This window comes from Macaca mulatta, chromosome 20 (assembly GCF_049350105.2).
Source record: "Macaca mulatta isolate MMU2019108-1 chromosome 20, T2T-MMU8v2.0, whole genome shotgun sequence".
Taxonomy (NCBI): domain Eukaryota; kingdom Metazoa; phylum Chordata; class Mammalia; order Primates; family Cercopithecidae; genus Macaca; species Macaca mulatta.
In genome coordinates, this window is record NC_133425.1 from 68,017,198 (window position 1) to 68,044,010 (window position 26,813).

The 26,813-nt window shown below is 47.5% G+C and overlaps 1 protein-coding gene and 1 pseudogene across 3 annotated transcripts; both read right to left on the reverse strand.

Moving 5' to 3' along the window:
- Window positions 1-1,842: 1,842 nt before the first annotated feature.
- ATXN1L (ataxin 1 like) lies at window positions 1,843-13,174 on the reverse strand. 3 transcript variants are annotated; one of them, XM_015126591.3, is made up of 3 exons: window positions 13,044-13,174; window positions 11,103-11,164; window positions 1,848-9,575 (listed from the first exon to the last, which is right to left on the reverse strand). In XM_015126591.3, exon 3 carries the CDS (start codon window positions 9,456-9,458, stop codon window positions 7,389-7,391), a length of 2,070 nt encoding a protein of 689 aa, XP_014982077.3. In that variant the 5' UTR covers window positions 9,459-9,575; window positions 11,103-11,164; window positions 13,044-13,174; the 3' UTR covers window positions 1,848-7,388.
- Window positions 12,868-25,898, reverse strand: LOC100427596 (E3 ubiquitin-protein ligase TRIM13-like; annotated as a pseudogene).
- Between the last annotated feature and the right edge of the window lie 915 nt (window positions 25,899-26,813).

Consider the following 26,813-nt stretch of genomic DNA (forward strand, 5'->3'; position numbering starts at 1 on the left):
GAGGCAAGGCAGGAAAATAAGCTCACTGAAGAAAATCCAGAAGTAAGGTGGTAAGAGCTCAGGTCAATAGTGGTTAAGGCTAGGACAAAATGATTACTCTGGCAGGTTGTACGGCTGCCAGACCATGGAGGAGACAAGAGCTGAGGTCATTTCTAAAAAGTTTCTGTGATGGTGCGGAACAGGCACAGAACCTTCCTAGCCTGCACCAAAGGTTGTGTTCAGTTTAGATAATTATAGATCTTGAGGTCCAGAAGGAAGTGCCCTAGTTAAATTGTAGCCAGAAAAATAACTATGCCAGGAATGTGGACTTCTTCCAATATCTTAACAGGGAAACTTGGATTCCTCTCTGACCTCCATAGGTCCAAGGCTGTTTAAGTGTCAACTGACCCCCACCAAACTAGGATTTTTGTTTTTTGGGTTTTTCTGTTTGTTTTTGTGAGATGGAGTCTCGCTCTGTTGCCCAGGCTGGAGTGTAATGACGTGATCTTAGCTCACTGCAACCCCCGCCTCCCGAGTTCAAGTGATTCTCCTGCCTCAGCCTCCCGAGTAGCTGGGATTACAGGCACGTGCCACCACACCTGGCTACTTTCTGTATTTTTAGTAGAGACAGGGTTTCACCATGTTGGCCAGGCTGGTCTTGAACTTCTGACCACAGGTGATCCACCTGCCTTGGCCTCCCAAAGTGCTGGGATTACAGGCGTGAGCCACTGCGCCCTGCCTGGGGTTTGTTTTTTTGAGAAAGGGTATCACTACGTCACCTAGGCTGAAGTACAGTGGCAAGATCGTACCTCACCGTAACCTCTAACTCCTGGACTCAAGTGATCCTCCTGCCTCAGCCTCCCGAGTAGCTGGAACTACAGGTGTGCGCCACCATGCCCAGCTAACAAACTAGGGTTACTTTCACCAGGCAGGCTAAAATATTTGTCTTGAAAAATACATTTAAAAGAAAATACTTAGTTGACGTGCTTGTAATCAATCCCAGCTACTCGGGAGGCTGAGGACGAGAAGATGAGAATCACTTGAACCCGCAAGGTGGAGGCTGCAGTGAGCTGAGATTGTGCCACTGCACTCCAGCCTGTCAACACAGTGAGACTCTATCTCAAAAAACAAACAAACAAACAAACAAAAAACTACTTAACTGACCCAAATGCCTTTCTCTCAGAGCTCCATACTGGAGTCCTACTTGGGATGCTTTAAAATGACTTGAGTCCTCACTATGTGCCAAAGATGATTCTGAGCGCTTTACGTAGATGATCTCAATCTTCACAAGAAACTCTGAATTCATACCAACTCAGGAGTTGCATCTCTGGGTTCGGAAGTACCCTGCCACTTACTAGCTGTGTAACTTTGGGGAAGTAGTACTTAACCTCTATGTCTTGGCTTCCCCATCCACAAAATGGAAATAGTAGCAACAAATGCTTGTCCGTATAGAGAAAGCACTTAGGATATTTTGTAGCACATAATAAGTGTTCCATAAATGCCACTTACTAGTGGCAAGTTTTCTAAATTTTAGGCAGTAGCTATGATTGGGGCTGACTTATTCCAACAATTTCTGGCAGTATTCCTGAGTAAAGAATTGGGGAGAAGGCGAGCAGTGAAGGTGCCTACAGATTCTTGTGATTCCACTAGAATCTAAGTCTTCAGGTAGACTTCTGGGTCTCTGAAATCCACACCAACAGAGGGGAGAAACCATGCTTGAGGACAAGATCATGCCATCTGCCTTGAGCTCACCGCACAATATAGGCACCATTTGTGCTCCATTACAACTGCTCCCACAAAGGTTTCTATTCCCCACCCCATGGCCACCATCTAAGGCTGGGATAGGAAGAAGGCGCAAACACCAAAAGGAAAAGCTAGTAGTTTATATAGATAGATATATAGATATATAGATATTGATAGATATTGTGTTTACATAGTCCACAAGTTAAATGCAGGTATCCATAAGAAGAGCATTAACAATAAAAATACAATCTGTGTGTAGCCAAGTACAGAGACTTAAAATGGTAAAACAGCAAAAAGGATCTCACAAAAGTACAAATATACAGTACAAATTGATTTATTTAAAACAGTTACAAAAAAGCACAACAAAATAGAGATTATCCTTAGAATTATTAATGCTTTGTTAAAGATCAGGTAGGATTAGAGGGTAAGAAATGGTATTGGGTGGAGGGAGCACCTGACTAGTTCTAAGGCTTTAGATACAATGCAGTTGATTACATATTAATTCAGCCATTACATACTGGGGATAGTAGATGGGGGATCAGTAATTTATCTACAGGGAACTCCTACACAGATCCATCCAGACCTCCCCATTGCCATCCTTCTCCACTCCTTAGGACCCTAAAGCCACCTGGATGACAACATTCCCATCCTCCTTTCTCCACCCCATTCCCTATCCATATATTCTTCCCTCGCCTAAGGTGCTGTGCAAGCTGAGAGCAGTCTGCTCTCTGCAGCTGGATCATATACTGTTTTGGCTACAGGGATCCTGTGTGACTAAGAAGGTTGTAGGGGACAGCCTTATTTTAATACTTTAAGTTAGCCATGAGTACAGTCAGTCCCTCCCCCAACACAATCTAGATTCTCTTGAATGCAAGTATCAATCAAGTGAGGGATCAACCCTGCCTTCAGCAATACCAGCAATGCACTAACCACTCACAGCTCACAACTACGTGCAAACTCCCTGTCCAGGGGGTGGGTGTAAAACCACTGTCATCAGCTCACTCTCTCTCTCTCTGAAGAACCTCAGTCCCCATGACAGTCATAAAGACAAATAAATGCTTGCAAGTTTGACAATAGGTAAAGGCACATGGGCTGCTGCCACACACACTGCAGGCAGGAACCCAATTTGAGGCCATCTTCACTGCTGGGCATTTGCAGTGGAATGGCTTTGGGATCACAAAGACTTTGAGTTCGCAATCTACCAGGGGGGATCTAGGTTTAACTGGAGAACTAATAAAGAAACCTTTAGTGTGAAAAGTGCATTTATGACTATTGTTCCTGCTGGGGAGGCAGCAGGGCAAACTCCAACACCTCTCCTCCTTCCGCCCCAGGCACTGTGCATAGTCTGCAGCTAAGGAGAGAGTGCAGTCGACTCTAGCATCTCTGGGGCCAGTGTCATCATAGGCCCAGACCAGGGTTCTGGTCCAAAGATGGATCCTAGAGTTGAAAGAGCAACTGACAGCTGCAAAGACCCAGATGCTTATTTTATTATTGCATAATGTGGGAGACCTTCCCTACCCCAGGGAAGATGGAGGGTGAAGGCTTCCCAGCAAAGGGCAAACAGGTTCCTGATCAACATCCAACCTAATAAGGTTCAGCTCCTCAACTGTAGTGTACACTTTTGCCCATCTGGAAGGTACTGTAGCTTCAGTGTGGTTTAGTAAACTTAGCCTAGGAGGCCAAGATGTCTCCCTAAAACTTAGTCTCTGTCCTATTTACTTTTTTTATAAGACTGTGACCTAACTTCCCATGGCCAATTCAATCAACCAGTAAAGTAAAGTTGTCTTTACTCCAACGGACCCAGGCCTTTTCCCAGTCAATCCATGTCCAACCCTTCATCTCCAGTGTGATCACTCAACTCTTCAATATGCCTGCTTGCTGCAGGTTTAAACCACACCACCATCCTGTGCTTCCCCCTAAATCGCTCATGATGCCCACCAGTAAAAATAAAACTAAACCCCACTTGAGGTGCTATTTCAGCCAAACTTTAAACCCTCTTCAAACTCCAGAATCCACCTAACTGGAGCTGGACGAACTTCACTGGGATGCTGGCATGGGCCCCTAATGTGGTTCCCTTCATTTAGTTTTTAAAACAGGATACAAGATACCACAAAGGAAAGAAGTTAATACAACAGAAGACACCACTAGTAGAAACCTGCTTGTTTCTCCCTCAAGATAGTCAGACATTTGGAGCCAAAAGGCTCCCAACAGCACTGAAGCCATATCCCTTTGGATTCACCAGTCCACCAGCAGCATTTCATACCATCCCTATTCAACATGACTTTGCTATAAAATAATGTGGCCTAACACAGGTAAGAATGAACCGGACGCCTAGACTTAATCTACATGGCCAAAGACATGGAGGATAGGGAGCTGTAGAGGGCAGCAGGCAGGACAGTGAGCGGACAGCAGCAGTGGCAAAGCAGCGCAGAGCAAAGCCCTTGGTGGTATGACCAACTGGGACCAAGAATATAGAAGGATCAGCCCAGATGGGCTGAGGCCCCTCCCCTCAGGTACAAGCACTCAGCTCTGAACTCCTAGATCCCCTTCCCCCCATGCCACCTCTTCCTCATGTGTACTAATCTTGATAGGAATGATTCAAGACTTGGCTTATTATCCATCCATGACTGGGTTCCCCTATTCCCAAATTGGTATACACATTTTTATACAGTGCCAGACAGTCAGCAGTCCTCCTTTCTATTCCTAAGAGCTGGAAACGTCCTACTGCTGACAAGAGACAGGCTCTGGCCCTCGTCAACTGCTCATTCCTAAAAAGTTGACAACTTTCCACTAAAATACTCACTCTCTAAAAACTGCTCTCATGTCTCCTGCAAACTCAGGAAATTCCTATAAGGAAGAATGGACACACCACAGGTTAGTCATATTTTTCATGCCTGGAGGAAAAGACTAAACTAGAGGTTAAAGGCAAGGGGAAGGCCACAGCTCTGACCGAGATTTAGAGCACAGAGCTGCTTTTCCTGGGGACCATAGTTTATGAAAGATACCTTTGCAGCTCAGCAAAATCAAGTATTAATATGTTATATACGCATGGAACGATATTGTGATATTACAGGAGCTGCTGGTATTGCTTCACCAGCAAGAGACAGAACAGGAGCAGCAACAGAAAGGTCAGGGCCCAACCTGCCAGGGTCCTCAAGAATTTCTCTTTCCAGAATTCCGTGGAAGTTACCAGGTTGCAAAGTCACAAGTAGCCCAAGTGGAGCGTGATTTGATTTAAACTAATTGGTCTGTATCTGGTTAGATATAGGTTTGCCCCATAAGCAGAAAGCTCAGCTTGTGTCCTTGCAGACACTGCTTGAGCATCTTCTGTGTACATGTCACTAAATTCAGTTGATGAGCCTTCCTATGAGGAAGGATGCTTGTGAGAAACTTGTGCAAACAATGAACTCTAGGAATGAGTTGCTCATGAAACAGCCAGAGATGAGGCCTTCTCCCAAGGCTCTCATTTGAGGAGATTCCTCAAGACTCAACCCCACAGGCCCCCACTGTAGGAAACAAGCCAGAGAAAGCAGCATTCAGAGAATGGGGGACAGAGAAGGGGAAAGATATGATCCCAAATGCAGTACGAAGTTGGTGTCTGGTTCTGATACAAACCAGATACTGAAGCACTCGTGGTCAGGTCAGCAGCTTCCTTTGATGGACCCCCAAAAGCTGACTGACCAGGCAACTGCTTTCAAGGAATGAAAGAGTGTAGGGCTTGTAGCAAACAAGCCAGTTTCAGTCACTCTGTTCCCCCAGGAGAACAACCTTTAGCACCTGAACACTAAGAATGACTCCATTCTCAGAACTTCCCCTCCCCCCAGGAGGTAGGTAAGATTATTTATCCCCATTTGGCAGGTGGGGAGGAAGTGAAAGAGCCAGAGGTCACGAGACTTGCCGAAAGTCCTTGACAGAGCAGACATCAGACCTCAGAGGTTTGGACTCCTGATGCCAGGCCAGGTCTCGGCCAATCCAAGTACACCTTATAAAGGACATGCCAGGATCACAGCCTGGGAGAAGTCTAACCAGAGAGCTGGGTGGATAATACCCTGAGTTGCCTTCAAGAGTCTAAAGACCCCCAAAAAACAAACAAAAAAACTCACCCACCTGAAAGCTAGTGGGGGAGCCTAATTCCCAATACCCAATGGAACCCCACGGTCTGAGCTGATGCTAAAAGTTGTGAAGAAAATGTGGGATTAAGACATTGGCGGGGGCTGGGGGGGGGTGCAAATGCAACTAAGATTGAAAATACTTTTTGCAGAGGAATATACCACCACAAAATGACATCTATTCAGGTATTGAAATGTTATCAAGCCTATCCTAGAATCTTAGAGCTGGTGGTGGGAGGGGATGGATTGGAGACACCAGAATGCCGGGAGAAGCAGTGGAACAAGATGTGAGGGGCATATGGGACGTGTGAAAATGCTACGATGGGCACTGCCCAGCCATGCATTTGCCCTGGCCCAGGGCATAGTTCCCTTCTTCTTTCTCCACCAAGCTGTTTGGCAGTGGAAGTGGAGGGGACATGATTTTGAGATTTTAAAAATAGAGATTATAGCTGAAGGGGAAACCAGAGAGACCCCTACCCACCAAAAACTAGAGGTCTTGGTCAGAGTGGACAAAACCAACTTTGCAGACAAGGAAAGGCAGCGCAGCTACAAATGAGGCCCAGGTCACAACACCATGCAGAGGTCAGGGCAGCAGGAGGGTGGGGGCGGCGCAGGCACTTAGGCACAACACAGACAAAGGTGGGGGATCAGTGCCTGGGAAAAAAGGGTCTACTAATTCTTTCTAAAGTCACCATTACCAGCAAGATTCTGTGAGATTTCAAAGTGAGTCTGGCATGCTGAATTGGAGGAGCTTTGTTAGGTGAGCTACCTTTCCAGAGGCCCTGCCTAGAACCCAGTCAGCCTGGCTATCAAGTCTCTCTCCCAAAGTCCGCTGACTTAATCCCTGGCAAGGTAGTACTTCACTCTGAACCCTGAAGGGGCTCTCCCTCTGGGCCCCCGTGCTGCTAGAAGCCTTGTAGGCGGAATGGTGAGGAGAGATGGGGAAGAGCTATGAAGCAGAGGATCAAGCAGAGTCCTGTAGATCAGAGTGCTCCTCCCCTACACACTCAGCCACAGACATCTGGAACAAAATCACCCTTTAAAGTGCGCATCTCTCACAAGAAGGGTTCTGGGTGGGAACCCTCTTATTTCCAACCTTGGGGCCTCCTGCCCTTCCACCACAAAAAAGAAAAAAAACTTCTGACAGTTTAACTGCTACTATAAGCTGTGGATCATCATTTTTGGCTCTCTTTACTCCCTCCCTCTGCCATCTGCTCCCAAAGCCTGGACTTTCTCTTGCAGGAGCTAGGGATGGGGAGGAAAGAACAGGGAGGCCCTGATTTTGGAATGTTTCTTCTCCTGTGTGCACCCCCTTCCTTCCTTGCCCCAGGCCTGCTGCTCCCCATCACAACACCCTCTGGGGTTGTCCTGAAAGGACGCCATGGGGTAATGAGCAACAGATCCTGCCTTGGGAGGCTGACTTCATGCCTCCCCTTTCCCCCAAATCTCACTGCCAAGAAAGCCATTCCCTGCTCGGCGTGTGCAAATCCTCTGCCTGCTCACGGCGGCGAGGCAAGGCTCTGGGGTAAAGCCCCAGTCCTGGTCTGGGAAAGAGGTTCATTTTCCCGCATTGGAACGCCCTTCAATGGACAGCTTTACCTCCTGTGGAATGAAAGAGGGACGGAGCAGCGCAGCCCGTGCCTCCTCCCCTTGCATGCCGTATCTTTGGAAGCTCGGGGTTGGCCAGCAGGCCTGAGCACCAGGCTCAGGCTGGGAAGGCTCTACCACATGGGAGCCCTCTCCTGCCAGCTGGCTCTTCCCCTCACTGTCACATAGCTCTCTGGGTCCCAAGACGGTCCTCTCAGGCCTTGCTCGGGGGGGACCCAGCTGGCCTGGGGGAGCACAGCTGGCCTGAGAAACTGAGTTACTGTTCAAGCTCTGTAAACTGATAGAGATGCAGACATCTCCCACCTGTAGCCGATGGCAGGGCAGAGAGAAGAGTTGTGTCGTCCGCCCAGGGCTGCAAGAGGACCAACCCTGGCCATATACAAAGAAGGGGTGCTCAGGGGGCACCTCGATGCTCACTTTGCTCTGCTGCTCACCAACCACAAAATGTAGCATGACAAATCCAGGCCATTGGCTCTCCTGAATGTCCACGACCGTGCTAGAGTCAATCTTCAGCCCCCCACTCACTTCGGCACTGCGCACAAAATCCTGGGTCTGGAGGTCCTCCACCCGCTTCAGCTCTCCCGTAGCCAGCTGGATGATGGCGCCTTTCATGAAATGGGAAGGCAAGTGGGAGGAGGTAATAGGGGGCGGCGTTGGCTCTTTGTCTGGGAAGGTGGCTCTGGCCTGCACGTCCAGACTTGATGCTACCAGGATCTCCGAGCCCACAGGCAGCAGGCCTGAGTCAGCTCCAGTGGGCACCAGGTTGCCATTGGCTACAACCATTGCTTTGGGTAAAGGTCTATGTTTTACTGGTTCCTGATGGGACTGAGGGTAGAACCCACAGGCTTGATTTTTCTCTGCCAGCTCTGCAGGGTTCCTGGCTGACCCTCGCCCCTCACCCTGATGGTCGGGGGGATGATGGGATAGGTTGAGGGGGCTGGGTTCCTCTTTCCTCTGAGCTGCCACCACACGATAGTCCTGAGAAGCTAAAGCGCCAACCACTCGCTGGACCTCAAGGTCGGTGTCCGGGGTCCCCCGGTGTGCTGGTGCCGCTACCTCCACCTGTGGAGTCTGAGAACCTGAAAACAACTGTCCATCCACCACACATTCTACCACTGGCACCAGTCCCTGGCCTTCACCCTTGCTGTTGGGGGAGTCAAGGGCTTCACTTTCCCGTCTTACTAAATTTCGTTCTCGCGGTCTCTGTCCTCCATTTGCAGCAGCTGCTTCCAGAGCAGACTGGCTCTCCTGAGGGGTAAGAACTGGGCTGGCACCTGCTGGAGGGGTTTCATGCAAAGTATACCCAGCAGGTAGCCTGGACATCTGATAATAAATGGGCATCCGACCTGGAGCAAGGTCCAGCGGCTGAGTACTTGAATGATGTGGCAATTGCCCAGGTGGGGAGGTGGCAGAGGGAGCTTTGTTAAATGAGTGGGCTGGGGAGGGAGCCTGTGGGGGAGGAGTGGCTCCTTCTGCCAGAAGTGAGGCATATGGCACAAAGTGTGGAAGGTGAGAGGTGGCAAGGTTGGCAGAAGGAGACAGGAGGGGACTCGGTAGGAAATTAGGTGGCACAGCATAGGGAAGGCTATAAGGAGACCCAATGAACTGCAGTGAGGTGGATGGAAGCTGAGCATAGTGGATTGGGGGATAGTGGATGCCTGGATGTTGAATTAGTGAAGACGCTACATTAAACGTCGGGGGCAAGGGGCTCATATTCACCACAGACGGGAGGCCAGTTGGTGAGAAGGTGGCAGGTGGCACAGCCACCTTATACAGCATGCCATACTGGTCCACTGTCAGACCGGTGATGGCCTCAGCTCCATCACCCCCCAGGCTGACTCTGGTTCCTGCCTGGCTCTGCCCAGCCACCACAACCCCTCGGGACCATTCAGAAGCATCACTGGAGGGTGTGTGGTTAGCGGAGCAGCTGGTAGTTCTCCCCATATCCTCGCTGGTCACGGGGAGGTCTCGTTTCTTTGGTGGAAGGCATTCCTGACTCCTCTCATGAACAGGTTTCATATTGCTTTGTGGTGTTCCTGGAGCCTGGAAGGAGTCGGCTTGCTCCCTGGGGCATCAGAAGGGGCTTCTCTGTAGCTTCCCTGTACCCCTCTCTGCTTCTGGCTGGGGCGCCCACATCTGCTAGGGAACAAATCAGAGGCAAACAAAAGTAACCTAGGGATGAGCCAAGACAAAGGAAATAGAAAGAACTGCGCCATGAAGGAAGATGTAACAAAGGAGACTGTTAGAAAATAAGGAGGAAAGAGAAAGGGGCAGACAAGGAGGCTACCCCCAACTCATCCAGCCTGGGACATGAGAGAAACACAAGGCACAAAGAGCTATAGGGACAAGCATTCACCAATGCACAAATAACCTGTGGGCTCCACAAGCCCAGAGAGACCAACAGCTTCACAGTTAGTCATATGTCTCATGAGCCATGAGCACCTTGTCTTTTTTCTGCCTTCTTCCCAAAGGGGGCTTTGAACACATGGTCTTTCCTGCTTGCTCTTTTGGTGTGTTTTTTTTTTTTTTTTACACATGGAGTTTTGCTTTTGTTGCCCAGGCCAGAGTGCAATGGTGCAATCTCAGTTCACTGCAACCTCCGCCTCCCAGGTTCAAGGAATTCTGCCTCGGCCTCCCGAGTAGCTGGGACTACAGGCATGCACCACCATGCCCAGCTAACTTTATATTTTTAATAGAGATGGAGTTTCACATGTTGGCCAGGCTAGTCTTGAACTCTTGCCCTTGGGTGATCTGCCCGCCTCAGCCCCCCAAAGTGTTGGGATTATGGGTGTGAGCCACAGCGCCCAGCCTCCTGCTGGCTCTTTTTCTTAAGTTTCTCCTTTTGCTACCAAACATGAATGTGCCACCTTCTTTCCTGAACACATGACCTCATCCTTGCTTCCTTTCTGTAGCCTAATTTGGGTTATGATCTCACCTACTACTATCCCAAGCCTGGCTAAAAACTCTCTTCCTCCTTTGCCTCATATCATCCGTACCTCAAGGACCTAGGTGTCAAAATCTTCAGGTCTGCTTGTGTCTTTGTTTTTAAACTCTGCTCCCTAACCAGGTTATGAAAATTAACATCTTTGCCCCATGAAATAATACATTTTAACTCAGCCTCTATATAGTGAGAGTGATTAAACTAGTTTGCTGTCAACTTGTTTCTCCTCTTCACCAAAGAACAACAAAATTCTTCTGACCTTACGTACACTTCCGGTTCCCTAGTCTCAAAAGGCTTCTTTTCTTCTCAGTGATCACCTTCAATTTGCCTTCTCTATTCATTCCCTTTCTTTTTTCTTTGCGCTTTCTTTTACCAATAGCTCTTTCTCCACCGTAGGTCTGCTCCAGGCACCACTCCATAAAATTCTGGTTCCATTCCTCTAAACATGCCTGTTTTTTTCCCCATATCTGTATGATTCATAAGAAAGTTCTCTTTCCCCTTTCTCTTATTGTCACCTTTTACAAATGCTTCTGTCCATTGTTATAAAGCAACTTTTTGGTCTGAACACTTCAGTACACATGAACTTTGCTGCCTATTTCTTCCAACCAGGTTCCAGTTCTTTGGATCTGAAAAGAGCTTTCTATATTATATTCTGTTCTGTTTTTCCACTGTGACATCCCAGATATTTTCCTGAAACAAGGAATTCAAAGTGCCGCTATTACCTGAGTTTCCAGTGGTGCTTCTGAGCAGCTGTAGTAAGTGTCCTCCCGGCTGGCTCGGGAGCCTAGAAGATAGAAACAGGAATGGAGTAAGCAGCTGCCTGACCTCTGTAATTCCAAAGCATTACAGTATACACGTCCTTGCCTCATCTTCTTCCCCACAGGTAAATGGTACATCTACCCAGAGTGCCCAGGCAGTTGAACAGAAAGAAAAACATCTCTAGTGTTCCAACTTGTAAGAAGACATCCCTGAAAAAAAATTTTCATGTATCACATTTCATTGGTTTTCCTTAACATCATTTCCCTAACATCTACCTGTGCCTGTTCCCCAAAGGTTAAATTTGCTTCCAATCCAAATTTCAGATAAATGCAAATAAAAATGGAAGCTTTAACACTGTTCCCATATGAACAGTGGTAAGCAGGAAAAATCAACTCTATGGATTTCCCCTTTATTCTGGGCCTGTGAAAACATAAATGTGGTGTTATTTAAATGGAAAAAGCAGCACTAGAGGAAAAAGAACAATTATTTATGTTTCTGGGGCAGAAAAAGAGGTCAAGGGGGAGTCACGCAAGGGGAAGACTTATTAAGAGATTTTCAGGGTTAAAAAAAAATGAGCGTGTGTGTGTGTGTGTATGTAAAATTTTCTGAGGGACAGCTTTATACCAAGTGCTGAATCAGGTATGAAATAAACTGAAAATATTGCCTTGGTCCTCAGGTGGCTAACATTGGTGAAACAAAACTACCGCTAAACCATCAATATGTGAATCTACACTTGCCAGAAACGCAAAGCGTGAAAGAATGGAGCCTTAACCTCTGAAAACAGAGAATGTAGTACAGATGAGTGAGTGCTCCGAGAAACTGACTATCCTGTCCAAGTCCTATAGAACACGCCAAGCCTCAACCCAAACCAAATGCAACATCTCAAGATTGGCAAGGTGCAGGTGTACACAAAAGGTGGAAGGATAGGAAAACACAGTGGGAAGACAAATTCCTAATTCCACACACACATATTACACAGTGGCATAAATGATGCCTCTCTTCTCCACCAGCAGTTTGAGTAACTGAAAAGCAGTTTGCTTTCTTCTTCATTCCCAACAGAAACTGGGGTCACATCTTCAATCCCAAAATGATCCTTGCTTTCTGTAACGAAAACTTTAAAGAAAACCTGCCTCCAGGTCACCCAGAGTTTAGCAAACATAGGCTAGTAAAAGGACCGAAAGAGGCAAAAGGTCTGCAGAAAGGACAACAAAGAGCCAAGCCTGTGCGCCAGGTTCCCACAACGCAAAACACACTTAAGAATCCGAAACCTCAGCCTCTCGAGAACCTCACTGAAGATCTCCAAGGGAAAACGCAGCTTGTGACCCCAACCGAGCTAACAGGCTGTTAGGAGAGTTGCCAACGCTGCTAGCAGAGCCCGGAACCAAGCTCCTCATCACGCTTGGGTCGGAATCAAGGGGCTGAACCCAGGTGCAGACTCAAATTCTCTGCGGGCTAGAGGTGCGCCCGACAGAAAGGGAGAAGGAGAAGCCTGTCAGAGACTAGGGTTATGGCTCCCAGTGGTCCCGCAATCCTTGTGCCAACAAGGGTAGGACTCGAAATCGAGAGTTCTGCGTTTAGAGAGTAGGGGGTCCACCCTTCACCAAGGGGGCAGGGGCGAGGCCCTGCAGGCGACGCTTCCTTGTTTGGGGGCCCTTCCCGCCCCGCAGACTCGGACACCTTGGCTCTCAGGGACACAGCCTCCGGGGCGCCGGGGCCTGAGGCCGTCTTTCAGGCCAGGCTAGAGAGAAGCGCAAGGGGGTCTAGGTGCGGCCTCTCCCCTCCGTCTGTCCGCGGTTCATGGGCCCCGGCCCGGCGGAGCAACGGGCTCCTGAGGGCCACTTCCTCCGAAGCACGGAGCCCAGGCCTGCCTGGCCCCGGCGGCCACCACTTCCAGAAACACTCACCAGCCCATTTCACAGCGCTTCCCGGGATCCACCAGCTCGTCCCGGAGCCGCCGCAACCGCGGCCGCCGCCATCCCCGGCCCCGGAGCCGCCCCACACCCAGCGCCCCCCCAGCCGGGCGCCCAGAGATGGCGTCAAGCGCGTCCCGCCCCCGGCGCGGAGAGATTGCGTCGCGCCGGGGTGGGAGAGCAACGCCCAGGACTCCCCGGGAAGGGAGGGTGCCGCACTCCCATCGCGTTCGGCGTTCCCTCTGTTGGGTGAACAAACTCTTCTCCCTGGGACCGGGTCACGTGAATAGGTCTGGGCCTGGCCCCCTCAGCCTGACCCCATAATGACCCCGCAATCGTTCCACCTCAGTAAATTTTGGGGGTTCCCAAACAGCCCTGGGGCGTGGTCATCGGCGACCCCCCATTTCCTGGACTTCTTGTCCTGACTTGTGCAGCCTTTTCTGAGGAACTTCGGGGAACCCCGAGGTGACCTAGGCTCAGGAGAAAAGGAGATGCCTCTTGGGGACCCAGGTGGAGATAGGAAGTCTTTTTTTTTTTTTTTTTTTTTGAGACAGAGTTTCGCTCTTGTTGCCCAGGCTGGAGTGCAATGGCACAATCTGGGCTCACCCAACCTCCGCCTCCCAGGTTCAAGCAATTCTCCTACCTCAGCCTCCTGAGCAGCTGGGATTACAGGCATGCGCCACCACGCCCGGCTAATTTTTTGTGGGTTTCTCCATGTTGGTCAGGCTGGTCTTGAACTCCCGACCTCAGGTTATCTGCCCGCCTCGGCCTGCCAAAGTGCTGGGATTACAAGCGTGAGCCACCGTGCCAGGGCAATAGGAGCTCTCTAAGTGTTGAAAAGTGGCCCCCGAGGGAGGTAAGAGAGTGCACCCCACTCAGAATCTAGGGGAAGGTGACAAGGAGTGGAACACCTGAAAGTTTAGAGAGAGGCCGGAGTTTAGTACAGTGAGAAGCAGCTTGGTTTAGTGGAAAGAGGGCTTGACTACTCAGTGAAATATTAGGTCACCATTCATTACAAATTAACTAGTCAACTTCATAGTAACATGAACATCTGCTTAACTTAAGTGAAAACAAAAGTGAGCGCCAGTTGAATTTATGTTTGAATAACAACTGTGTTTCTTTTTGTTTTTAAAGTATAGGTTGGTGCAAAAGTAATTGCGGTTTTGGCCACCGAAATGAAGACTTTCAGTTTCTGCAAACTCTGTTCAATAAATAAAATCGAGCCGGGCGCGGTGGCTCACGCCTGTAATCCCAGCACTTTGGGAGGCCGAGGCGGGCGGATCTCGAGGTCGGGACATGGAGACCAGCCTGGCTAACACGGTGAAACCCCGTCTCTACTAAAAATACAGAAAATTAGCCGGGCATGGTGGCGAGCGGGAGTCCCAGCTACTCGGGAGGCTGAGGCAGGAGAATGGCGTGAACTCGGGAGGCGGAGCTTGCAGTGAGCCGAGATGGCACCACTGCACTCCAGCCTGGGCAATAGAGTGAGACTCCATCTCAAAAAAAAAAAAAAGATATATCATTGCAGTTTAGTGTGTGTGTACATATATATATATTTTTTAACCCTGTTGCCCAGGTTAGAGTGCAGTGGTGCCATCTTAGCTCACTGCCTCCTCAAATTCCAGGACTCAAGCAGTCCTCCCACCTCAGCCTCTGGGGTAGGTGCCATGATAGGCATGCACCACTATACCCAGCTAATTTTGTGAAATTTCTTGTAGAGACAAGGTCTTGCTATGTTGCCCAGGCTGGTCTTAGACTCCTGTGCTCAAGTGATCTTCCCTCCTCGGCCTCCCAAAGTGCTGAAATTTCAGGCATGAGCCTACCACACCCAGCCTGGGTTGTATGTATTTGTGTGTATCTGTACAGAAAAGGAGTAGAATACATAACTAATTAACATTGGATATTTTTGGGAAGGAAAGTGGAATTGGGTGGTGGACAAAAGGCAAAGAACTTATATTATTGTTTGAATATTTAGGAGAATATTATCTTAGAAATAAAAAAAGTAAGTTAAGATGCAGATACAATGCATGATCTCTAAGATTCTTTCTAGGGAAGCCTTAGACCTCAATTATGTTTTCTCACCTGGATGAGCACATAAGGCCATAAAAAATTATCAAGCACCACACACACACACACACACACACACACACACACACACCACAAATGGAAAAAAACATAGTGAAGTTACTGCTGTCATCTAAATCATCAGAGTGTTTTGCTTCATTAATATTAATATTGTTCATGACAGTCTCTTCTCTCAGTTTGGCCAAGAAGGAAGTCCTGTGGTCACTCAGTGTGTCCGTTTTAGCACTAACTGGCATTCTGGTTTCTAGTTCATTTCTTAGCTCACTAAACTGGCATTAAAATCGTCAAGATAGGAACCCTTGGACTATCCAAGCATATTCAAGGATAGCTAGTTTCTGCCAGATCAAGATACACACTCGGAGCTGGGTTTTCTTTTTTTTTTTTTTTTCTTTTTTTTTTTTTTGAGACGGAGTCTCGCTCTGTCGCCCAGGCTGGAGTGCAGTGGCCAGATCTCAGCTCACTGCAAGCTCCGCCTCCCGGGTTTATGCCATTCTCCTGTCTCAGCCTCCTGAGTAGCTGGGACTACAGACGCCCGCCACCTTGCCCGGCTAGTTTTTTGTATTTTTTAGTAGAGACGGGGTTTCACCGTGTTAGCCAGGATGGTCTCGATCTCCTGACCTCGTGATCCGCCCGTCTCGGCCTCCCAAAGTGCTGGGATTACAGGCTTGAGCCACTGCGCCCGGTGGAGCTGGGTTTTCTGTACAAATTTGAAAGAGTAGATACAGGTAGATGTAAGCAAAAAAAAGTTTTATGGCTACCAACCATTAACATAATGACGTATGTGATACAAAAGCATGTCCATTAAAATATAAAAAACAGGATGTTCTGATTGGTGAAACACAGGTGATTTCCGGGTTTGGCACTGCAGTCCCAAAAGGGTGGGTCATATCTCCGCTGTATCCCATTCCAGAACTCTTTACTACTCTGAGTAATCCTTTTTTCTTTGGTTGTATATCTTGATGGTAGAAAGCTCCATAGCAACAGTTTGACAGGTATATTAGTGATAAGTAAACTAATAAAGTTTTTAGATTTATGGCACAAAAATAACCAAAAGTTACCTAATTTATCCAAATATCTGTATTATTTTCTGGAATCTGGATAATGCCCCTATTTAAGCTATTTATAGTCAGTAAACCAGGCCAGGTATGATGGCTCACTCCTGTAATCCCAGCACTTTGGGAGGCCAAAGCAGGTGAATCACCTGAGGTCAGGAGTTCGAGACTAGCCTGGCCAACTTGGTGAAACCCCATCTCTACTAAAAATACAAAAATTAGCTGGGCATGGTAGCCCGTGCCTATAATCCCAGCTTCTTGAGAGGCTGAGGCAGGATAATCACTTGAACCGGGGGGCAAAGGTTGCGGTGAGCCAATATCACGCCACTGCAGTCCAGCCTAGGCAACAGAGTGAGACTCTGTCTCAAAACAAAAACAAAAACAAAAAACTGATAAAAGTAAAGGGTTTTTTGTTTTTGATGTGTTTTAGGTATTTGAGGTATTTGGAAAATGAAAAGTTAAACTTCAGTCTGTTTTGTCCACTTCTTCCCTTTCCCTGGATTCCTATTGAATTCCATTGTTGTATATAGATTGAATTTTTGTGATGGGAGAGCTTGAGCTGCTCTGTTGGAAGGAAAACAAAAATAAAACCCTGTTATGTGGGTTATTTTTCTCCCTGAGCAGTCAGGAGTTGCAAACCAGCTCTCTGTGTTATCTAGTTCTCACTGGTGATATTTCTTGTCCTGTAATACAGGGCGGGGAAACTCAGGAAACTACCCCAACTCTTTTTGACAATGCAGATCAAACCAGAGAGAAGCACTGGTAACCATGCGTGTCATAACAAGAGGAGTAGGTGGCGTCTTTCATACTGTCATGTCTTCCTGTTTGTATACTTGAGTATGTCAAGGTGTCATTTTAGGAAAGGAACTTTTATCTTTGGGTGCTAATTGTAGAGACAACAACAAACCAGCCAGGCGCGGTGGCTCACGCCTGTAATCCCAGCACTTTGTGAGGCCAGGGTAGGCGGATCACTTGAGGTCAGGAGTTCAAGACCAGCCTGGCCAACAGGGTGAAACCCTCTCTCTACTAAAAATACAAAAATTAGCCAGGCGTTGTGGCAGGTGCCTGAATCCCAGCTACTTGGGAGACTGAGGCAGGAGAATGGCTCGAACCCAGGAGGCACAGGTTGCAGTGAGCTGAGATTGTACCACTGCACTCCAGCCTGAGTGACAGAGTGAGACCCTGTTTCCAAAAAAAAAGAACAGCAAATCCCAAGTATACATTGAAATTATACTGATACTCTAGAAACATATCGGTGCCTAGTATTAGATTACTTTTTTTTTTTTTTGAGATGGAGTCTTACTCTGTCTCCCAGACTGGAGTGCAGTGGCACAATCTTGGCTCACTGCAACCTCCACCTTCCAGGTTCAGTTGACTCTCCTGCCTCAGCCTCCCGAGTAGCTGGAATTACAGGTGCCTGACACCACTCCCAGCTAAATTTTGTATTTTTTTTTTTTTTTTTTTGAGACAGAGTCTCGCTCTGTCGCCCAGGCTGGAGTGCAGTGGCCGCATCTCAGCTCACTGCAAGCTCCGCCTCCCGGGTCTACGCCATTCTCCTGCCTCAGCCTCCCGAGTAGCTGGGACTACAGGCGCCCGCCACCTCACCCGGCTAGTTTTTTGTATTTTTTTAGTAGAGACGGGGTTTCACCGTATTAGCCAGGCTGGTCTCGATCTCTTGACCTTGTGATCCGCCCGTCTCGGCCTCCCAAAGTGCTGGGATTACAGGCTTGAGCCACCGCGCCCGGCCTAAATTTTGTATTTTTAATAGAGACAGGGTTGTTGCCATGTTAGTCAGGCTGGTCTAGAACTCCTGACCTCAGGTGATCCCCGCCTCGGCCTCCAAAAGAGCTGAGATTACAGGGGTGAGCCACCGTGCCTGGCTTTAGATTACTTTTCAAAAGCTTTTCTAGATATCCAAATGGAGAGATAGGCAATTCTCAAGCTTCTGTTTTAGCTACTTCTCTGAACAATTCTGTGTCCTCATTTCCACATGCTTTTAATGTTGTATGACCTTGCTAGATTCCAAAAGGGATTTCCCTTGAAAGTTCATAATATTTTATTTAGAAGGAGGTCTTATAATTTCTCTGTAAGTGACTACTATTTCCTTTGGGAAGGGGGATCTCCATCTCTTGTATATTTCTTCAGACACTTGCCAGGGACTTTCGTTTTTGTCAGAAACTTCCTACAGAACTCTTTTTTTTTTTTTTTTTTTTTGAGACAGAGTCTCGCTTTGTGGCCCAGGCTGGAGTGCAGTGGCTGGATCTCAGCTCACTGCAAGCTCCGCCTCCTGGGCTTATGCCATTCTTCTGCCTCAGCCTCCCGAGTAGCTGGGACTACAGGTGCCCGCCACCTTGCCCGGCTAGTTTTTTGTATTTTTTAGTAGAGACAGGGTTTCACCGTGTTAGCCAGGATGGTCTCGATCTCCTGACTTCTTGATCCGGCCATCTCGGCCTCCCAAAGGGCTGGGATTACAGGCTTGAGCCACCGTGCCCGGCTCCTGCAGAACTCTTAAAGGTTACAGTAGAAAGACTGACCACTGGAATAAAGTGAAGGACAACTAACCCTTATTTGCACTGTAAGAGTCATATCTGAGGAACTGGTCTACAGAGAAGCAAGTGCATTCAGGCTATTGCTGAGTGGCCAGAAGTTCCCTACAGGAGGCTTGTTGAATGAATAAATTGGGTGTGGAAAAACTGGAGCCATTCGTAATGCTAATAACTTTCTCTGGGAAGCTTGCTCAGCAAGATGACGTGTGAGCTGTTGTGTCTTGTGATGAAATATTCAGCTTTACCTGCAAAGTTAACTTTGTAGTTAATTTGCAACTAGTTATAAATCGCCTATAACTCCTGGGAAAAATGTGAGTAAATACTCCAGGCAGCATGGCAAGCTGCCTCTCAGATCACTGCACAATCCTCTAGCTGATACATCACCTAAGACCTCACTTAGCAATTTTGGAATTTAAAGGAATGTTTCTGACTTGTGAGAATGTGGTAATAATTATGATAGTGATCAACTCATTTTAAATGTTTCCAAAGACTGGACGGGCACGGTGACTCGTGCCTGTAATCCCAGCACTTTGGAAGGCCAAGGCGGGCAGATCACTCGAGGCCAGGAGTTCGAAACCAGCCTGGCCAACATGGTGAGACCCTGTCTCTACTAAAAATACAAAAATTGGCCAGGCGCAGGGGCTCATGCCTGAAATTCGAGCACTTTGGGAGGTTGAGGCGGGTTGGGATCGCCTGAGGTCAGGAGTTTGAGACCAGCCTGGTCAATGTGGTGAAACCCCGTCTCTACTAAAAATACAAAACTTAGCCCGATGTGGCGGTGGGCACCTGTAATCTCAGCTACTCGGGTGGCTGAGGCAGGAGAATTGCTTGAACCCAGGAGGTGGAGGTTGCAGTGAGCCGACATCACGCCATTGCACTCCAGCCTGGATGACAAGAACGAAACTCTGTCTCAAAAAAAAAAAAAAAAAGAAAAATTAGCCAGGCGTGGTGGCAGACACCTGTAATCCCAGCTATTCCAGAGGCTAAGGCAGGAGAATCGCTTGAACCTGGGAGGCGGAGGTTGCAGTGAGCCGAGATTGTACCAGTGCACTTCAGCCTGGGTGACAGAGCGAGTGTCCATCTCAAAAAAAAAAAAAAAAGTTTGCAAAGTCTGTTCTGTATCTTGATCATATCAACATCGAGATCCTGGTTGTGATATGCAACTACACCTTTGGGGAAAGATAGGGGAAATGGTACTCCAGATTTCTCTGTATTGTTTCTTACAATGTGTGACTTACATGTGAATCTACAATTGTCTCAAAATAAAAAGTTTAAATTAAAAAAAGTTTCTGAAGGTTTAAATGTAAAACAATGTCCAGGATGGGCGTGGTGGCTCACGCCTGTAATACCAGCACTTTAGGAGGCCAAGGCCGGCGGATCACGAGGTCAGGAGTTCAAGACCAGCCTGACCAATGTGGCAAATCCCCATGTCTACTAAAAATACAAAAATTAGCCAGGTGTGGTGATGAGCACCAGTAATCCCAGCTACTCAGGAGGCTAAGGCAGGAGAATCTCTTGAACCCGGGAGGCGGAGGTCGCAGTGAGCTAAGATCTTACCACTGCACTCCAGCCTGGGCGACAGAGCAAGACTCCGTCTCAGGAAAAAAAAAAAAAAAAAAAAAAAGTCCAAATTACCAGACTTCTCTCCACAAAGGCAGAGAACTTCTATCTAGTCAGTCTTTTAAATTGTGCAACAGGGCCGGGCGCGGTGGCTCAAGCCTGTAATCCCAGCACTTTGGGAGGCCGAGACGGGCGGATCACAAGGTTAGGAGATCGAGACCATCCTGGCTAATACGGTGAAACCCCGTCTCTACTAAAAAATACAAAAAACTAGCTGGGTGAGGTGGCGGGCGCCTGTAGTCCCAGCTACTCGGGAGACTGAGGCAGGAGAATGGCGTAAACCCGGGAGGCGGAGCTTGCAGTGAGCTGAGATGCGGCCACTGCACTCCAGCCTGGGGACAGAGCAAGACTCCGTCTCAAAAAAAAAAAAAAAAAAAAAAAAAAAAATTGTGCAACAGCTATTGAGTTTGAGCCCTCTGGGCAAATTTCTCTGGAAGGGCTCCTTTACCTTTTTTCAAACATGCACACACAATGCTATTCCTTCCATCAGGTGACAGCTCAAGTCTGAGTACACCCATGAGCAGGGGTAGTGCTGCGTGTTGTTTTTCCTAAGTTCAATTTGTTTTCTGTTGCCTTTTGCTCTTTCCTCATTCCCATGGGTCACATGAGTCATTAACCCCTCAATAAACTAAAAAACTGATTATCTCTGCTTATGAGAAGGGTTCAGGTGAAATAAATATTGCATTATGTTAATTTTTTTTTTTTTTTTTTGAGGCGGAGTCTCACTCTGTCGCCCAGGCTGGAGTGCAGTGGCGCGATCTCGGCTCACTGCAAGCTCCGCCTCCCGGGTTCCCGCCATTCTCCTGCCTCAGCCTCCCGAGTAGCTGGGACTACAGGCGCGGCCACCACGCCCGGCTAATTTTTTTGTATTTTTAGTGGAGACGGGGTTTCATTGTGTTAGCCAGGATGGTCTCGATCTCCTGACCTCGTGATCCGCCCGTCTCGGCCTCCCAAAGTGCTGGGATTACAGGCTTGAGCCACCGCGCCCGGCCTGCATTATGTTAATTAATTGCAGTTCCCTGAGTCTACAGTTAACAGCCCTGTTGATTTATCATCATCTATTAGTAGAAACGTAGCTGTCGCTCAGACTTTCAAATTGATTTTTGGGCTTCTTTAGCCAGGTCTTAAAGATGTTTGTGCATTATTTAGACAATAAAGACCTAAGGAAAGTATCCAAAACACATGACATTTATGCAAACCCACTAGTATCCATTATTATGACCATGAACAATGAGGATGACATTGATGGTATAAACAGCCCTTGTAAATTTTAAACTGCAGGCCGGGCATGGTGGCTCACACCTGTAATCCCAGCACTTTGGGAGGCTGAGGCAGGCAGATCATTTGAGGTCAGGAGTTCGAGACCAGCCTGGCCAAAATGGAGAAACCCCATCTCTACTAAAAGTAGGAAAAAAAAAAAAGAATTAGGCATTGTGGTGCATGCCCGTAATCCCAGCTACTCTGGAGGCCGAGGCAGGAGGATCGCTTGAACCCAGGAGGCAGGGGCTGTGGTGAGCCAAGATCACACCACTGCAGCCTGGATGACAGAGTGAAACTGTCTCAAAAAATATATATATACATATATATTTTAAACTGCATGTGCACATGTTCTTTTATTTGATCCTGACAATCTGGGGACACATATTATCCAAATAAATATTACCCTCTTTTTACAAATGAAGAAATTTAAATGAAGCACCCTAGTGATTTGATATAAAACAAATTAGCCCTGTCTTACCGAAGTTTATTCCTTTTTTGAAAGGAGATAATAATCTTGAGCTATCTCACCAGAGTTCTATTTGTAACACAGTTCTGTTACCTGGGTACACAATAAATGTGTGCAGATATTGGTGTTGGTGTAACGGTGGCTCAGCATTTATCTGAAACAAATCTGGTATTACCATAATTTATTTTCCCTGAGCTGTCTAGTGGAAAGAACATTTTCCTACTTTGGACTTAGCCACGCTCCCTTTCAAGCACTGGGCCTTGTGTTTATCTCGGATCCAAATGTAGTCTCATGTCAGCATGTTTTGCAGTGACAGAGTAACTCTGTCTATTCATGATTAGATGGTAAACATCACCTGTTAGGGTATGGCGCACAGACAGCATATGTAATTTGGAGGCTCACAGGTTTTCTGGGCTTGTGAAAAGACCATTTCCTCAGGACTAAGTCATCAATTGATAACACAAAGTAGAAATACTTTTTTTTTTTGAGACGGAGTCTCGCTCTGCTGCCCAGGCTGGAGGTGCAATGGTGCGATCTCGGCTCACGTTGCAAGCTCTGCCTCCTTCTCATCTAACAGCATTCTCCTGCCTCAGCCTCCCGAGTAGCTGGGACTACAGGTGCCCGCCACGACACCTGGCTAATTTTTTTGTATTTTTTTAGTAGAGACAGGGTTTCACCATGTTAGCCAGGATGGTCTCGATCTCCTGACCTCATGATCTGCCCACCTTGGCCTCCCAAAGTTCTGGGATTACAGGCGTGAGTCACCACGTCTGGCCTATTTTCTTCTTCTTTTTTTTTTTTTTTTTTTGAGACGGAGTCTCGCTCTGTCACCCAGGCTGGAGTACAGTGACCGGATCTCAGCTCACTACAAGCTCCGCCTCCTGGGTTTACACCATTCTCCTACCTCAGCCTCCCGAATAGCTGGGACTACAGGCACCCGCCAGCTCGCCCGGCTAATTTTTTTGTATTTTTTAGTAGAGACAGGGTTTCACCGTGTTAGCCAGGATTGATTTTCTTCTTAATATAATTTTTTCTTTTCTTTTTTTTTTTTTTGAAACAGAGTTTTGGTTTATTGTGCAGGCTGGAGTGCGGTGGCATGATCATGGCAGCCTCGATCTCCTGGGCTTAGATGATCTTCCTGCCTCAGTCTGATGAGTAGCTGCGACCACAGGTATGTACCACCATGCCAGGCTAATTTTAAATTATTTGTAGACGGCCAGGCACGGTGGTTCACGCCTGTAATCCAAGCATTTTTGGAGGCCGAGACAGGCGGATTGCCTGAGGCCAGGAGTTCTGGCCAACATGGCAAAACCCTATCTCTACTAAAAATACAAAAACTAGCTGGGCATGGTGGCACACACCTGTCCCCGCAGCTGCTCGGGAGCCTCAGGCAGGAGAAATGCTTGAACCTAGGAGGCAGAGTCTCAAAATTTTGAGAGTGAGGCTCAAAAAATAAATAAACAGGCCAGACACGGTGTCATACACCTGTAATATCAGCTATTCGGGAAGGTGAGGCAGAAGAATCGCTTGAACCTGGGAGGCGGAGGTTGAACTGCAGCCAAGATTGCACCACTGCACTCCAGCCTGGGCAACAGAGTGATACTCCGTCTCAAAAAAACAAAACAAAACAAAACAAGAACAAGCTCCAGGGAATCTTGTTAATGAATGTGCCAATGTGTTGAGGCAAAGAACATGTATGCAGAACTACTAGTTTTATGTCCTCCCAGTGACTGGTATCAAAGTTCTTCATTAGGGAACTTGTGGGCAAATTAGAGGGAGGTAAAGGAGTTTTCTTGATTACCTCCCAGAATTCCTGCGTCTGTTGCAGCACATGACGGGTTCTGACACGACTTTGAAAGCTTCAGCAATGTTAAGGCCATTCATTGCTCCTGCAAGACGGTGTTGAGTTTGTTGATCTCTGGATCAGTGGTTTGCCTAACTTTAAGTTTCATTTTTTGAGGCTGCGTACAGTGGCTCATGCCTGTAATCCCAGCACTTTGGGAGGTGGAGGCGGGTGGGTCACCTGAGGTAAGGGGAGGCTGAGGCAGGAGAATTGCTTGAACCCGGGAGGTGGAGGTTGCAGTGAGCTAAGACTGTGCCATTGCACTCCAGACCGGGCAACAAGAGCAAAACTCCATCTCAAAAAAAAAAAAAAAAAGAAAAAAAAGTTTAATTTTTTATTTTTTGGATCCAATTCACTTGATTTAAATCTTTTTTTTTTTTTTTTTTTTAAAGACAGAGTCTCGTTCTGTCGCCCAGGCTGGAGTGCAGTGGCACAATCTCGGCTCACTGCAGCCTTCGCCTCCTGGGTTCAGGCGATCCTCCTCCCTCAGTCTCCCAAGTAGCTGGTAGTACAGGTGCATACCACTGTGCCTGGCTAATTTTTTTTTTTGAGATGGAGTCTCGTTCTGTTGCCCACGTTGGAGTGCAGTGGCGCCATCTCGGCTCACTGCAAGCTCTGCCTCCCGGGTTCACGCCATTCTCCCGCCTCAGCCTCCCGAGTAGCTGGTACTACAGGCTCCTGCCACCATGCCCGGCTAATTTTGTTTTTTGTATTTTTAGTAGAGACGAGGTTTCACCGTGTTTGCCAGGATGGTCTCAATCTCCTGACCTTGTGATCCACCCGCCTCGGCCTCCCAAAGTGCTGGGATTATAGGCGTGAGCCACCAAGCCTGACCTAATTTTTGTATTTTTAGTAGAGATGAGGTTTCGCCATGTTGGCCAGGCTGGTCTTGAACTCCTGACCTCAAGTGATCCACTTGCCTCGACCTCCCAAAGTGCTGGGATTGCAGGTGTGAGCCACTGCACCCGGCCTTTATTTCAATCTTTAATATTTTACTTAAATACTTTAATCAGTAACTTGCTAGTCTCCATGGTATTCAAGTGAGAAGGAACATCTCCCCAACGCCAGTTCTCAAAACTCTAGAACACGGATGCAAAGGCATAGCCATTTCTTTTCTGAGCATAAAGTTCTTCAATAGAGCAGAAGACAATGCTTGGTGTGGTTACCACCAGTAGCACAGATTCCACAGATTTGCTGTATGTCAGTCAGCCAGAGAATGCTGAGAGGTACTCGAGATGTCCTTTGCATACTGGCATTTTAGAAGAGATCTTGATCTTGTTACATTTTCCTCAAACCCTTCAGGGTGTGATTAACCTGCAGGCTATTGACTCCAGTTGCTGAAGTTTCCTGACAGCACCCCAGGGCACTTGACTGATTGGAGATCGTCTCCACAATGAATTCCGCACATTCTCCTTTAAAATACCTTGTATTAGAGTTCTCTTAGAGGGGAAGAACTAATAGTTTTTATATATGAGAGTTTATGAAGTATTAACTTACATGATCACAAGGTCCCACAATAGGCTGTCTGCAAGCTGAGGAGCAAGGAGAGCCAGTCAGGAGCAAGGAGAGCCAGTCCGAGTCCCAAAACTGAAAAACTTGGAGTCTGATGTTTGAGGGCAGGAAGCATCCAGCTTGGCAGAAAGATGTAGGCTGGGATGCTAGGCCCATGTCTCCTTTTCACGTTTTTGTGCCTGCTTTATATTCGCTGGCAGCTGATTAAACTGTGCCCACCAGATCAAGGGTGGGTCTGCCTTCCCCAGCCCACTGACTCAAATGTTAATCTCTTTTGGCAACACCCTCACAGACACACCCAGGATCTATACTTTGTATCCTTCAATTAAGTTGACTCTCAGTATTAACTATCATACGCCTTCTAAGCATTTTTTTCCCCGAAAGTTGTACAAGTAAAGCCAAAACTCAAGGATCATCAAACAGACTGTAACAAATTGGGCATATGAGATCTTTCAGCCCCTCCATCACATACTTTGTCCCCTGCCAACAGATGTATTCAGCAGGGTTACCATCTCCCAGGCAAAGCAATCACATTTATCTCCAGATCTAGACATAAGAATTGTGGTGTCTCTCCTTTCAGTCCCTATATATGTAACTATATGTAACATACACAAGTGTGTAGATACAGGTATATTAATATATAGGTTTATGTTTCAATTTTAGTTTTTAAAACTGATTTAACATTATATTGTGAAAGTCCTCCATGGGCTACTCTTGAAGCAAGGAAAAGAGGGAAACATAAGACCCCAAATTTCATAATGTTGCGCTTTCCTTAGGGAACTAGACTATTGTCTGGCTGAATCTGTATCTATACTAATCTGGCATTGTCAGTTGCATGTAGAGTTGCCTGAGTTTGACCAGTTCTTTTTTTTTTTTTTTTTTTTTGAGATGGAGTCTCGCTCTGTCGCCCAGGGTGGAGTGCAGTGATGTGATCTGGGCTCACTGCAAGCTCCGCCTTCCGGGTTCACGCCATTCTCCTGCCTCAGCCTCCTGAGTAGCTGGGACTACAGGCGCCTGCCACCATGCCTGGCTAATATTTTTGTATTTTTTTAGTAGAGACGGGGTTTCACTGTGTTAGTCAGGATGGTTTTGATCTGACCTCGTGATGCGCCTGCCTCGGCCTCCCAAAGTTCTAGGATTACAGGCATGAGCCACCGCGCCCAGCCGAGTTTGACCAGTTCTAACTCTGCACCATAATTGTTTTTTGTTTGTTTTTAGGCACAGTCTCACTCTGTCACCTAGACTGGAGTGCAGTAGTGTGATCTCGGCTCTCTGCAACCTCCGCCTTCCAGGCTCAAGTGATCCTCGCACCTCAGCCTCCCAAGTAGCTAGAACCACGGGTGCATGCCACCACGCCCTGCCAATTTTTGTAAAGACGGG